Source organism: Xyrauchen texanus, chromosome 2 (assembly GCF_025860055.1).
Source record: "Xyrauchen texanus isolate HMW12.3.18 chromosome 2, RBS_HiC_50CHRs, whole genome shotgun sequence".
Taxonomy (NCBI): Eukaryota; Metazoa; Chordata; class Actinopteri; order Cypriniformes; family Catostomidae; genus Xyrauchen; species Xyrauchen texanus.
In genome coordinates, this window is record NC_068277.1 from 59493574 (window position 1) to 59508951 (window position 15378).

At 39.4% G+C, this 15378-nt stretch overlaps 1 protein-coding gene across 1 annotated transcript in view; it reads left to right on the top strand.

Annotated features, from left to right (window-relative positions):
- Window positions 1–15378, top strand: part of LOC127618977 (RAS guanyl-releasing protein 2) — a 77554-nt gene that overhangs the window by 26155 nt on the left and 36021 nt on the right. The window contains 4 exon segments of the mRNA XM_052091685.1: window positions 12711–12879; window positions 13128–13232; window positions 14698–14749; window positions 14853–14984. Of these exon segments, the coding sequence (XP_051947645.1) occupies window positions 12813–12879; window positions 13128–13232; window positions 14698–14749; window positions 14853–14984 (356 nt within the window). The 5' untranslated portion in view covers window positions 12711–12812.

Genomic DNA, 15378 nt, shown 5'->3' on the forward strand with positions numbered 1-15378 from the left:
ATAAAACAGCAATTTTAAATTAAAGTAAACTCCACTCATAGTACAATCCTAAAGGATTTATTTGTGTAAACATGCTGTAGATTTGCAGACAAGCAGTCAATTCATTAAGTGATTAACTGTTTCCTCACAAAAGCAGTTTATTCAGCACACTGAAGCATCTCCTCTATAGACATCCATTTAAAAAGAACAGCCTCTTGTCTCCCCGCCAGTGTACCGCCCATAGAATGTCTATGGGACCGCTGTGTTATGCTATTCTATGCTAACCTTGTAGGATCCGCCTTCAGACAGGATCTTGCTTTCTTAGGTATTGCGGCAGCCGGCGGAGACCACAAAACTTATGTGACCCATTTCTACTGAGAATCTTCTACTTTAACATGCTATATTGAGGAAGTTGAACCTCTCAAACTGATGAGGTAAAGAGACAACAGTATGGCATGCATCAACATCGATTACAAGGTTGTTAAAATACACCTCATCATCCAAACTAAAATGTTTACTGAAGTAACACTAACTAGTATAGATGCATATTAAATTGATTAGGACAAATCTACACACTTTTGTTAATCCTAATTATTCTGTCATTATTTACTCACCTTTATCTTGATTGAGTTTAATATACCTAACATCTCCTTTTGTACTAAATGGAATGATTAACTGTGAAAGTTGTAGTTAAAGGTTTCTAAATGTGTTTATGCCATTAGTATTTCATAAAAAATTCAGTTTATTTTTTAGAAAGACTATCTACATTTGCTTAATCACAGTAATGTGAAGCCATCCATAGTCTGACCTGTGCTTGTGGCCTTATTATTATAAATGCCACTGTTTAAAACATGGAAGAACAATGGTAAACTTTCATATAGGGAAGTATAATTTAGAATGGTAAAAGAGGTTAAAAATCTGGACTTCCATGTACAAACTATTGACAGAGTTGTCATCCTGTTCAAACTGGCCATGTTTCAGATATTCAGATATTCTAAGAGATGACTTAAATCATTAGGCTTGTAATGATTTAGGCTGAACTCATATAATTCTTGTTCAAAACAAATGCTTGCGGTAACAGTCTCCATTTAGTTTGATCATTTTTTGTGGGACGGGGGATTTTGGCTAGTGAATATGCTGAGTGGCTAGTGACTTCAGAATACCACTAGCCACAGTGGCTGGTGAGCCAAAAATGTCAAGCCTTGGTCATACCCCATCTATAATTTTGAGGCCAGCATATTTACTTAAGTAAAGTATGGTGTAGTCAAAAGTACCGGTACTTCGGTAAAATGTCGATACTAAAATAAAAAAGATGTAACAATACCACTGTTTCTGCAGTACCGGTAGTACCAAGCACTGACTCAATCCGGAACCAGCGCGCAATATGACTGACACACGGCTGCTTTCAAATGCTAATTTTGAGCATGTGCTCTGTTACTCTTTATTCAAATTAAAATAATGACATGTCCTAGTGTGATTTATTAAACTGCTAATGGCTGTAATCTTAGTGTGGAAGAGATGTGTACTTTGAATGAATGTATAATTCAGACCGCTCATACACTGGAAACTTCACAGACATTAGGTATGTTCAACTTCATGCAATGCTGCACAAACCAATCCATGCTGGACTTGAAGCAGAGCATATTGGTTACAAATTTTGTCAGACTTAAACCTGCGCCACTGCCGCGTCACCGTGGCATATGCCATCAAAGTACCACAAGAGCGATTCGAGAGCAACCAGCTGGTGCAGTTGCTGCAGTTGCTCTAGAGGAGCTGCATAAGCTCTGATGACAACACAGCTTATTCATGATTGGCCAGACTCACAATGTGACAATGGTTATGCACTTTTGGACAACATGGGCATGGGCTACATTTGCAGTTGCATACTTCACACACTACTTTTAATAATTTTGCTATGTCAGTCCATGGCAGAAATAAGAGTAGTATAGTAGTATGCCATTACTATGGTGTTTATTCTGACACCTCCAGTTTCGCGAAAACTCTTACAACTCCGTGTTTTTATAACAGCACATCATGTTCATATAATGCTATCTAAAGTTTTTTCATAGTAATGTCATGTTTATTCATTAAAAAAATAAATGTAAATGATTAAAAATACTGACTCCTGGGGCCTGTGTAGCTCAGTGAGTATTAACGCTGACTACCAGACCTGGAGTCGTGAGTTCAAATCCAGGGTTGGCTGAGTGACTCCAGCTAGGTCTCCTAAGCAACCAAATTGGCCCGGTTGCTAGGGAGGGTAGAGTCACATTGGGTAACCTCCTCTTGATCACGATTAGTGGTTCTCACTCTCAGCGGGGTGCGTAGTAAGTTGTGCGTGGATCGCGGAGAGTAGCATGAGCCTCCACATGCAGGACGAGTCACGTGATAAGATGTGCAAATTGACGTCTCAGAAGCAGAGGCAACTAGGTAACCGGATTGAGGTAAGTAGCCGCGGCACCATGAAATGACCAATATTTTGTTTATGACTAGTTATTTTATTTAAAATTCAGACATCTGAATTCCAGGTCTGCTGTAAAGAAAGCAAACATCGCACAATCTTTGTGACTGGTGTGGGTTTAGCATGCGACTGGAAGTGCAAAATGTCCAGCTTGATGGCTCTCTTTTCAGTCTCCTCCCCCGACTGTGACAAGTGTCATGATAAATTAAGTCCGCCTGGTAAATTGAGTCCCAAAGGTGGTAACCGTTTGTAACGCCTGAGCAAAAACCATCATGTTATTGTGTTATCATGTCATTGATGTCTAGGCTAACTGAAAAACACAAAAAATGACACATATTTAACTTCACAATCTATAAGTTCAGTTATATATTATTATGTGTGACATATGATTATAAAGACATTAAATGTCGTATTTACATTGTTAAATCTACATATACCATAACTTTTAATCAGGCACTGAATAGAGTACCCATGACTAGCTCTTTGTGCAAATGGAATCAATGTGATTTTATATGGGGTCTCAATTTACAGAGCAGACTCAATTTATTATGACACCGGCAAGACTCGCCAATCGGTGAGGCAAGGCGCAGTCAACTCAACTCATACACACCTATTGAGAATCATTCACAATATGTTGTATGAGATGACAGAGCAGTAGCAGAGTTCAGTAGCACATCATATTAGCATATTTATGTGGTGGTACTGAGAACTGTGAAAATTTGGGTATCGAGAACTGTGAAAATTCACTGGCATTGGGACTGACTACTGAAATTTTGGTACCGTGACAACACTAGTAAAGTATGTTGCTAACCTGTTACTAGATAAGGAATACAGCTGTTTTCTGTTCGTCAGGCATGTGCACTCACATACTTGTGGTAGATGTAGTCCTTCTTGCTCACAACATACATTTACATGTTTAAGATATGACTGTGCGTAATTTTTGCTGTGTAGAACAAAGCATCCAAGTATCTTCAGGTAATGTTTTCCACAGAACTTATTTTACTCATAAATTGAAAAAATCGCAGCTACAGTTACAAAAGAAGTAGAGCTGTCAAAATTAACTCATTAATGCAAGCGATTAATTTAAAATGTTTAACGCATTCATTTTTTTTAAGCATTTGCCCATTTTCATATTAGAATATACAATTTTATTCAGCTCTCAAAAACGGTTAGCCCTATAGGAGGGCTTTCTCCATCACTTGATCATTGACACAGAATCTCTGTTGTGAGTGTTTAGTGTGTGTGCATCAGTTTGATGACCCCAGATGGACACATCGCAAAGGTTCTGCCCTATTCCAAGCAGTGTTTAGAACTCACTGAATTATAAATTAAATTTAGATTAAGAAAACATGTTAAATGGTTTAAATTAATCGCATGTGTTAACGTATTAATTTTGACAGTTCTAATAAATAAGCAACCTATTATAACGCGCACACAAAAAGAGACAGTCACAATGTTGAGGGGAAGACTGCTTTATTAGTCCATAAAGCAGGCAACAGTTCAAAAAGGGGCAAGTCCAGTGAAGAATGGTCAAGGGGGTGCGTAAGGTCGGAGCCGGGGAATCAGAAAGGGTAAAGGGGCAAATCCGGGAGAGAGTGGTCAACGATAGCGGGGGTCGAAGGGGGAAAACAGTTAACAACTATGGCGCGAGTGGGAACGAAGACAGGGGAACGAGTTGGCAAGCTAAGAGGATAATCAAGAGGAGGGAGGTCGAAACTAGACGAAACTAGCAGGGGCAAAACTAGATGAGACTAGCGGGGCAAAACTAGATGAGACTAGCGGGTGAAACTAGATGAGACTAGCGGGGGTCAAAACACGGGAATCTAAATACATACAATAACCAACCCGAGTGAAACGAAAGGGTTGTGATATATATAGGGGAACAAACGAGCGGTGCAGGTGAAACGAATAACTAGGTGATGGGACGAGTGCAGGTGTACATAATAAAGGGGTGATTGAGAAAGTGCCGGTGGTCATAATGTTCTGGCCACCGGAGCGTGCATGCGAACATGAGTCAGAGGGGGGAGAGAGTTTACGAGCGAGAGCTCGTAATAGCAAACCGGGCGTGGAAGCCTGAGGGAGGAAAAAGAGCGTACGAGCTCAAGGGGCGGAGCGAGGGAGCGGGAAGCGAGCACGCTCGGAGTGTATGGGTGCGTGCTCGAGGAAGCGGAGATGGGGCAGAGGAGCGGGGTTCGTGACACCTATGTGGGAACTAGTTTTTTAAATTATTCATCCTCCTACTTAGACTTTGGGAAACGTTTAATTTTACATGCATCAGTGCTATTTTAGTGCATTTCTATCTTTATATTGTGCAAGGCTTTGTTTGGATATGTTAGTATAGCATTATCATTACATTTTGTTTTGTGTCCTAAGAAGAAAATAAATACATTTTAACAAAGGGGAAAAAAGTTAATATAAAGTGTCAAATTTCAGCACTTTCAAAATCTGCGATTAATCACGATTAACTATGAACATTTTTACAATTAAACGCAATTAAAAAATTTTATGGACTAACATCACTAAATAGAAGTGATTGCGGAAATGTTTTGGAATGTTTAAAGGCGGAAATGTGAATTTCATAAATTAAAAAAGCACTTACATTAATTCTTCTGCTAAAACCTGTTTAGTATTTGTGATATAAAGTAGTTTGCATCGTTGTTTTTACAGTCTATTTAAGGTTTTAGGATTACATTTCACAGAGTTAAGTCATGATGCAAAGAAGTAAAATTGGATATAACTTTACCCAGAAAAGATTAATAAGCGATTTTATCACACTTATGTCATGTGAACACGCATATAGCTTACGTCTTGTGGCTATACTTTTAAAAAAATATTTTAATGTTCACGGATTAGCTATTTTCACTTCCAAGTGCCTCACAGGAACCCAGATTTTTTTGCTTTTTTAAATAAAAGGAGGCATGAGTGGAAATATATTTTTGTGGTAATTAACATTATGCCACATACTATTGATTGAGCTGAACCTTTATTGGATCCAGACTATTCATTACCAACTTCAATTATTAAATAGTCCAGGGGGAAATAAGTGTTCGAATCGAGCCACCTAGCAATTCAAATCAGTGTACCTTTATCTTATTAAAGGATTATATGAATATTTAATTGAATATTGAAATTGTTGAATAGCAAAACTAGAGTGTCTTACTTTTTCTCACTTTTCTTTCTCTCGCTGTCTTATCTCCTGAGAGTCTGCTGTTGTAGCTTTGAAAGCAATGATGAAACATCCAATAATGAGAGAGAGAGAGAGAGCGAGAGAGAGAGAGAGACATTGTGTGTGAGAGTAAGATCAATAGTAGGATGCATATAGTCATTAGTGTTGCACTATCATTGCTATCATTTTCTTTCTGTAATGAGTGCTGTGTGTCTGGTCAGATGTTTGTACAGAGTCATTAGGGACAGCACGAAAGGGAAACAGACACTGTCTTTTCCAAACGAGAAGCTGCAGTATTTCATAGTTCAAGTCGCTCTATTACAATATCAACCCCTGAACTGTCACACACTCTGCAGAAGGTACTGAAATATTCAAAACACCTTTGCAATTAAACACTGGACACACACACACATACACACACACATGCACACATGCACATGTTGGTGTGGCGATCATTACGAGGACTCTCCATAAACATAATGATTTGTCGCCAAACACTACCCCTAAACCTAACCCTCACCAAAAACTTTCAGCAGTTTTACATTTTCAAAAAAACATAGTTTAGTATGTTTTTTTTTTTTTAATTGATTTGATTTATGGGGACACTAGAAATTTCCTCAAAAACCACATTTATAGCAATAATACCCTTGTAATTACCAGTTTGTAACCCAAAAAAATGTCATCGTAAACCACCCAAACCCGCCCACAAACACAAACATATACATACATACAGGGCACATAATGAGTGTTTTACTTCCCCATGAAAACAGAATCTCTGATAATTTGCATTCTTTACTGTAGAAAATAAATAAATAAATTCAGTCTTATTCAGCTTCCTAGCTGTGGCTCAGGTGGTAGAGCGGGTTGGCCTCTAATCGCAAGGTTGGTGGTTTGAATCCCGGCCCACACGACTCCACATGCCGAAGTGTCCTTGGGCAAGACACAAGTTGCTCCCAATGGCAGGCTAGCACCTTGCATATCTGCCGTCATCTGCCGTCATTGGTGTATGAATGTGTGTGTGTGTATGGGTGAATGTGACGCAGTGTAAAGTGCTTTGAATACCGTTAAGGCTTAAAATTTGATTACCATAACCATATTAATCAAATAATGATGAAATGATGAAGAAGAGTATCCAAGCATACTTCAGGCATGTTAAAGAGATGATTCAGGTTTTTGGATCACAGTAATGTAGTGATCCTTTACAGTCCCGGCAGAGTGTGTCAGATCACTGTGATCTGCTGCATCCTCCACAATATCTTTGCTCAGGGCTGGCCCGCAAGATCAGAATTGCACTGTGCAAGTTGTGTTCAGCACTGATTTTGAGTGTGTGTGTTTGCTCAGTTGCCTGATCTAACAATGCCTTGAGTGAATCTGACGGTAAACCAGCGCAGACAATGTTTGCAAATAACCAGAGCTTTTCATTCTTAATGAATTCCAGGTTATTTTCAACTATTGTTCCGCATTTGTGGCATGCTGTTGATCACTGGTGTGCATATGTGCAGGGGATGCTTACAGGCATGCAGGCTGAAAGGTTTAAAAATAGAAATGTGAATCATGTATTTTTGTGGTAACTCATGTGCCTGTGTATGTTGTTCCTTTGCTGGTTGACTGGATTTTGCGGCAACCAGTGTTGCCAGATCATGAAAGAGAAATAAGTTACCTGGTCTGCAAAAACAAGCCCAAAATAAGCAACTTGGCTCACCAAAACAAGAAGAAATAAGCGACCCCAATTATATATGTTTTGCCTGGTTTGTTGGGGTTGCTTATGGAGGGTCTCAGGGTCTTAATTATTAATCAACATACAGCATTACGTAGCCTGTTTGGGCAAGATGCGGGCAGATTATATTTAGTTAAACCTTGTTTTGTACAGCGTGCATGCACATATTCTTCTGTAGTTAATAAAGTCCTGAATCAACTTTATACTTCTTTAATAATGGATCTTGGGTTAAAAAAAAGGGAGCACACACTTATTGCTCTTAACAGGGTACTCACTGTCAACCTGAAAATATCAGGGAATATTACAAAATGTAAAGTATATAATTAATATATAGTTCCCTATCTGTCACTTACACGTTGATGTAGTGACACTAGGGGTCGAACTTGAGCCCCAAACACCTCTGATATTTGAGAAAAGGCCAATGAGATTGGCGAGTTGAATTTGCATGCCACTCCCCCGGACATATGGGTATAAAAGGAGACTGCTAGCAACCACTCATTCAGATTTGTTCATCGGAGCCGTACAGTGTAGAGCTTCCCACTGGCATCCCATTCACCTCTAAAAGTGCACAAGTTTTTAGATATATGGCGCGTTTACAGTGGGTTCTCTCTCCTCATACAGATAAGTGCAGAGAATGCCCCATGGTGCTTCAGCAGCCACACTAAAAAGAGTGAGCACTGACGGTAGCAAATCGCAAGGCAGTTTATGCTCACGTCGCATGTCGACACTTTTCATGTCAATCATAAATATCTCAGTTATAATTCATTCTCATATGTTAGTTACAGTTACATGAGTAAAACAGAACAGAAAATTCATTAATGTATTCATTTATAAGACAACGTGTTTGTTCATGAATAGGAAATATTAGCCTAATCTGTTCTTCATTCAGTGATGCAAGTCTGTAGTGCAATGGTATTAACTTTTGAGTTAACTAAACAAGTAAAAACTCAGTTTTCACTCAAGTCTCACACAGTTACGCAAGTAATAACAGAACAGAAAATTATTTAAGTAAAGTAATTACTTTACAGATGTAAAAAAGTAGAAGAGAAATTTCTTATTTTTTGAAACAATGATCCAGGCCTTCTGGACTGGCAAATACAGTATTGTAAAGCAATCTGTCATTTCTACCAAATGTAGTTTAACATGATTGAAACGTGTTTCAATTCAATTGTCTAATGTGTGGCCCATCACTTATTTTATCTAAGTCAGTATGGCCCTCTAAAAAAGTTTTTTGCCCACCCCTGATGTAGATGGTAAGTTCTTGGGGAAGCACGACTTGGTCATCAGGTTCCATAGAGGCGCCAGGAGCTTGAATCCTCCTAGGCCACACCTCATTCCCTCATTGGACCTCTCTGTAGTCTTGCTGGGCCTATAGAGAGCCAAGTTTGAGATAAAAAATAAAACTATGTGGATCATTACATGTCAGGGCTATTCTGAATTGAAATTTGCATTGTGTGGCCATAGGCGGAAATCCCCCCCCCCCCATCTGAGGGTTGTCCCCCCCTAAAATATCATTAAAATATGTGTATTGTAAATAATATAATGATATATTCTTAAAATAATTGTTTAAGAAATAATAATACAGAGACTTAATAATAAATAATACAAATGCAAACGGGGCAACAACAAAAAACCCCTTGGTGTCCCCTTCAAAAATTGCTCTTGAGAATTGTTATGTTTATTGTCCCCCCAACATTTTGATGAAATTTTCGCCCCTGTGTGTGGCAATAAAAGCAAGTGAAATATTCTCCAGAACTGACAGGTTAATGTTCTATCAAGATTTAAATCAACAAAACTGATCTCCCTACCCTAAATCTTAAACATAACAAATGGTGTCATAAAATGCAAATGTGAGATGAAAAACACAATTTCTGAAGCAACCATGTCATTTTGTGGTCCTTCTATGCAGGGCTGGATTGGTGGGCCCAGTGGGCCGACGCACTTTGGTGCCAAACAGGGGCGGACTGGCCATCGGGAGAACTGGGCAGGCGGCGGGGCGGCCACGAAACGGGCCGAATGGGCCGCGATAAGATGAAATGAGCCGCTGCATTATGCAGAACGGGCCGCGATATGCCGTAGGGGGCAGCGATATGCAGAAAAGGACAGCAACCCCCCCCCCCCAAACAACTTTTGGGCCAGTTACAATGTAAAATCCCTGGCCGATTTCTCTTCCCAGTCCACCCCTGCTACTATGACACTTTCGGTTCACATTTTAACTTGTGTGCTCTTCAGGACTTGAACTCCGGTGCTATTGTGTTGCATTTGCGACACTCTATTGTTTGAGCTACTTAAACAATCTTGTAAATGTAGTTGGTTTTGTTATGCAAATGTAAAAGTGTTTAGATGTTATAAGATAGCATTGTGTGAGGAACAGAGAGAAAAGTGTTTATGGACTGATAATCTGCCGTTTTACACGTGGCTTGTGTGAAAGTGAATAAATCAATTTTGTTTTAGCGCCTCTAGTGTTCATTCCAATAGGAAATTGTTATTGTAACATGATTATATGACCAGGTTGCGAATGCCACTGGGGGAGAAATGTGGTCAGTGGCGAATGATCAAACTCTGCCATCACACTTGATGCCAAAAAGACATTTGATATGGTAAAAAGGTATTATCTTTTTAAGATTTTGGAAATGTACAGGTTCAGGGAATACTTTTATTGGATGGATTAAGTTACTTTATAGACACCCGGTAACGGCAGAACAAACAAATGGATTAATTTCGGATTATTTTGCTCTGGATAGGGGCATCTGTCAGGTTGCCACCACGATAAGAAAGGATGATTTTCCATGGGTGGTGGCGGGAGGTGTGGTGCCTAAGCTTTTACGCAGATGATACTGGCGTACTGATATTGGACAGCGTACTGCCCAGAAACGGCTTTTCAGCCGGGCGCCTTCCAGTGGCCCAAACAGGGCATTAAGTGTTTAGGTATTTTACTCCCAGCAAATTTGTGTGATTTGTGTGATTTAGTTAATTTTGACCCTTTAATAAAAAGGTTTTCAAACGATGTGGGCAGGTGGGCTTCATTACATTTATGTTTGTGTGATGAGAAGGAGGGTGCCCAATACCAATTGGGCTAATAAGCCAAGGAGAGGGATTAAGACAAGCCGGATGTGGCAATTCTGGAGAGAGACACACACACGCAGCTGCTGTGTGTGTGTGTTTATGATTGTGTCTTTTTGTTTAAGTTTCATTAAATATTTGATGGTTCGTCCTGTTCCCACCTCCTCCTTTCCTGTTTGAATCCCCCCTGTTACATTGACGCTGAAGACTGGGAGGGATGCTCTGTCATGGAGTCTTCGCCACTGCCGTCCGCCCAAAGGAGCAGCTGTGGCCAGCCGCGAGGGGAGGAGGGGCTCGCGGCCGGCCCCCTGGAGTGGTGGAGCTGCTGTCATCAGCAAATGTGACTTCTCTGATACTACTTGCCTTAATATCTTGGACCATACTAGTAATGTTTCTTTGTTAAAATAAAATATTTGTATCTCTCCCAGCGCCTGTCGCAAAGAGCCGCGCACGTAAAACCGGCAGTATTTTGGGTGTACAAACACCCTTTGCACACCGTCTGCGCGTCACCTGTGTGCCATTTTCCAGACCGCCTGCAATTTGCCCCTTTTTGCAGCAAATGCTGCGGCCCATGCTGCATTTGCTGCATCGATATAAATCATGATTAGGACCATTTGATTAATATAAGTATGAATAAATGTATTTCTTAAGCATTTAAAAACATGTAAGTTAAAACGCTCACTATTTGGCAAATAATTAACGTTGCCCTTTTTTATGTTTTTATAAATGCATATCAATGATTTATACTGCATTTGTCAATTACGTATTAGTCATTAATGAACTCCTTAATAAAACACTTAACAAAAAGATCATTAATATGATGTGTGACCATAGACACACACGCACACAAGTTCACTTAGATATCTAAAATGGGGACATACAGTACCACAGACTTTTATTGTTTAACTAATTATAATAACTATAGACTAACCCTAACCCACACCCTAAACCTAACCCTAACTGAAAACATTTTGCATGTATAAGTTGTTTTTCCAAATGTGGACATCCAAAAATTTCCCCAATAAGAGGTTTTGTCTGATTTAGCTCACTTCTGGTTACAAATGTGTCCCCAAAATATGCTTACATATGCACACACATGGCTACTGACTACTCTCTCTCTCTTTCTCTCACTCTCTCTCTCTCTCTCTCTCTCTCTCTGAGGGCTGTAATTCAAAGTGTCCACCCACTTCTCTGCAGTACACTCACACACACACACACATTTCATAATAGTGCCTCACCATATATAAAACTGAATTGGGTAGCTGAATGTGTGTTGTGTGTGTGTGTGTGTGTGTGTGTGTGTGTGTGTGTGTGTGTGTGTGTGTGTGTGTGTGTGTGCGTGTGCGTGTGGCCATGCATGTATCATTACCCAAGACAATCAGCTGTGATCTTTAACACACCACCTGTCTACAAGAAGACAGATTTTCTTTGTATTCTTGGTGGTTTCTGCCAAACAGAGAACTGAGCCTAAATTATCCAGTCACACTCACACACGCACATGCACACACAAGCACAAAATCTGTTTTATTAGACAGTAAAATTGCTGGTTGTGTGACGTAATCTATACAATCGGATTGTGTTTATGTGTATATTTGTGCAGTTTGTACGTGTGATCCTTTATAACGGAGTCTAATTTGTGTTAACATACAGAGAGGTTGATAAGGGGTAGATCAGAGTGTGTTGCCATGGTTTCCAGTTGAAAACCCTGCTAAAATTCCATGAGCATAAGTGTGTGTGTGTGTGTGTGTGTGTGTGTGTGTGTGTGCACTGCATGAAGCATAGACTGTGGTTTTCTGCCGGTGTGACTGTTTGAGCTTTAGGAAGTTATGTTTGAGGATTAGTTGTGGTTCTCGCTGTATGAAGAGGTCAACAGCTCAGCAGTCACTCATTGTGATGTTTGTGTGCATATATATGTGTTTTCTTTTGGATATGGAAGTTTATCAGTTGAGACAGCTGGTGTCTTTGTCATACTGTCAGTTATACTAGTGTCATTCTGCAACTAAAGTTGTTAGACGTCTGAGGGGCCATTCACACAGTATACGTTCTTACGTTCTATAACAGTACAGAATATACAGAATGGAATATAATGCAGGAGCCTCAAGAAAGTCTCTTCTTAAAACTCGATACTGCTTCAACGTGGCGCTCATGGCTCGAGACGCTGTCAGTGAGCACATCACAACAGTCAAAGGCGTTTTTACCACAAAATTAATAAAAATAGCACACAAAGAAGCAAGGTTAACGGCCCCTAAGATCAGAAGATGCTTTGAGTAATGTCAAGTGTGAAGCAGAAATATCTGAATCATGTCAATGTGTTCCTCTCTTCACAGAAACAATCAGGCCTGACACACACAAAGAGGAAGACCAAAGGACAGAAGACAAAGACTAGAGGGCAGTGTAGAAAGTAAAGGTAGAGGAAAAGAAAATACACAATGGACCAGTTACCTATGGATTCTACAACAGTGGATGAGTTGGTGGATGCTTGTATACAATCTTTCGGTGAGTGAAACACTCTTATGTTTCAAACTAAAGTTCAGGAAGAACATGTACATGTAAACGCAAAGAGTTTTATAGCTGAAAAGTGCAGCTGAGATAGTGGACTAGCATAGCCATACTTGCTGTTCATTTGAAAGCTTTGTTGGTTGACCAGCATGGTCTTTCTGCTGACCAAGGAAGTCACCAGAATAAAAAAAGCAAAAAGCAAAAGTGGTTTATTTAGTAATGTTCTCTGATGTTTGTGCTTTCAGACAATGATGGCACAATAAAAGGCTCCTCGTTTGTGAGAATGTTTCTGATGATGCATCCTTGGTACATATCTTCCACCGAGCTGGCCAAGAAATTGCTGCTAAAATATCCTTTATTTACAAAACGCACACACACAAACACACACACACACACACACACACACACACACACACACACACACACACACACACACACACACACACACACACACACACACACACACAAACACACACACGTTCATTGTGCTAATGTTGGAAGCAACCATTCTTCTTAAGCAAAATGCATTTTGACCAATACATTTCAACCCTGAAATTAGGGATAAGAAGCTAAATGGTTTTCATCAATGTTTAGCCGGAGCAGCTTTTTTCCAAATGGTAACCAGTTACAAAAATAAGAAAGGTTTTTATTGTTTCCTTTTAAAACAATTTTTTATAAAAGGACATTAATAAGCTTTGCAATGAAATAACAATGTCAAACAATGAATCTTTGCTGATTTTTTATAGATTTTTTTAGAAACAGAAGCAGTTGTTATCTAATCATTTTATTTGTGTATTTTACATTCTGTATTTGTCTACACTACAACTGAAAAATCATGAAAAATAGAAAACAAATTAGGCCTCATGCCATCTATCAGGTATACTTGAAAATAGTCTAAAAAGATTAAACACTATTGAAGTAGATAAAATATAACACCTCAAAAGAATGTGTTTATAACAGATGTTGGTCTTCCTGTTTCTTAAACTTAACAGTGAGACACTTACAATTGAAGTGAATGTGTTCAATTATGGAGGGTTTAAAGCAGGGCTGGACTGGTAATCTGGTATACAGGGCATTTTCCCGGTGGGCTGACGCACTTTGGGGCTAATCAGGGTCGCTCTGGCCATCGGGAAAACCTGGCTGGCTGATGTATCGGCCATGCAACGCTCCGCAAATGGGCCGCGATAACCTAAAATGAGCCGCTGCGTTATGCAGAACGGAACACGAAGCTAAACAAGTTTAGGGCCAGTTGCAATGTAAAATCCATTAAAAGAACTAACAACTAAGCATGTATACATGCGGCATAAAATCAATTGGCATAATGAGATTAAAAGTTGAGCAAAATCCTCTGCCATTCATCAGTGGAATTTTTTAATAATAGAATCAAATGGGCACATTAAATTTGTATCAAGATTTATTGGCAAGATTAACTTAAGTGTATATTGCCAATGCATTATACACAGAGATCTAAAACAAATTTAAATATGAAGTTTCATTTGCTGATGTTTAAAATAAAAAAATAAAATAAAATAAAAACGATTATTTTCTCTGGCTAACGTTCAATCTCTATCGCAAACATGCTGGCTGTCTCGCGTGTGGGTTTTGTGTTTGTCTCTGGTTCAGTTGTCAGTGAGTGAGCATTTTCGGGCGATGCAAATACATTTAAATGCCAAGGACTTGTTTAAGGTGTATTTTATTCATGTTTGGATGTGTGTTCTGTTGTAAAGATTAGCTGTAAAATTCTGGTATAAAATAGAAATGTAAAGCCATTGTGTAAAATGTATACTTAACACCCTTAACAATCATGCAGGGCACAAGAGGAGGACAGCACTGATGAGATCAGAGCCAAAATATGCCACCTCGTAAAGTAAGACTAGTCCTATATCGCTCTCTATTTCTCCATGGTACAGATGGGGAGGTCTTTTTCTTTTTATCCACTATTTGTCCTAACCAGTTTTCCCTCTCTGTAGGTACTGGATTTCTGAATTCCCAGTAGAGTTTGATCTGAATCCTGCTTTGGCTGACCAGATTAAAGATCTGAGAGAGAACCTGAATTCTGGTGGTAATGAATCCCAGGGTCAACTTATAGATGTAGAGAGTGTGTAAGTGTACACTCATATGGTAGACATTTTCATACTCAGGTTAAGCAAACACATTGTTAACCCAAAAATCGAAATTCTGTCATTTACTCACCCTCATTTCATTACAAACATGTTTGGCTTTCTCTCGTTCATAGATCACAAATGATGAATTGAAGGAATATCCTAGCAGATCTTTTACAATGCGTTCGACACGCGCATGCACACTACAACTGCTTTGATATACTATTTTAGTAAAGTCAATGATGTTGCTTATTGACAAGGACTTGCATCATGCATTCTGTGCGTGGAGCGATCAGCAACGCGAAAAACCGAAGTATACTTGGGGGCTTAAGTCTTTTAGAAGTCATACAATAGCATTTAGTGAGGAACAGACCGAAATGTTACCCTCCAGTGA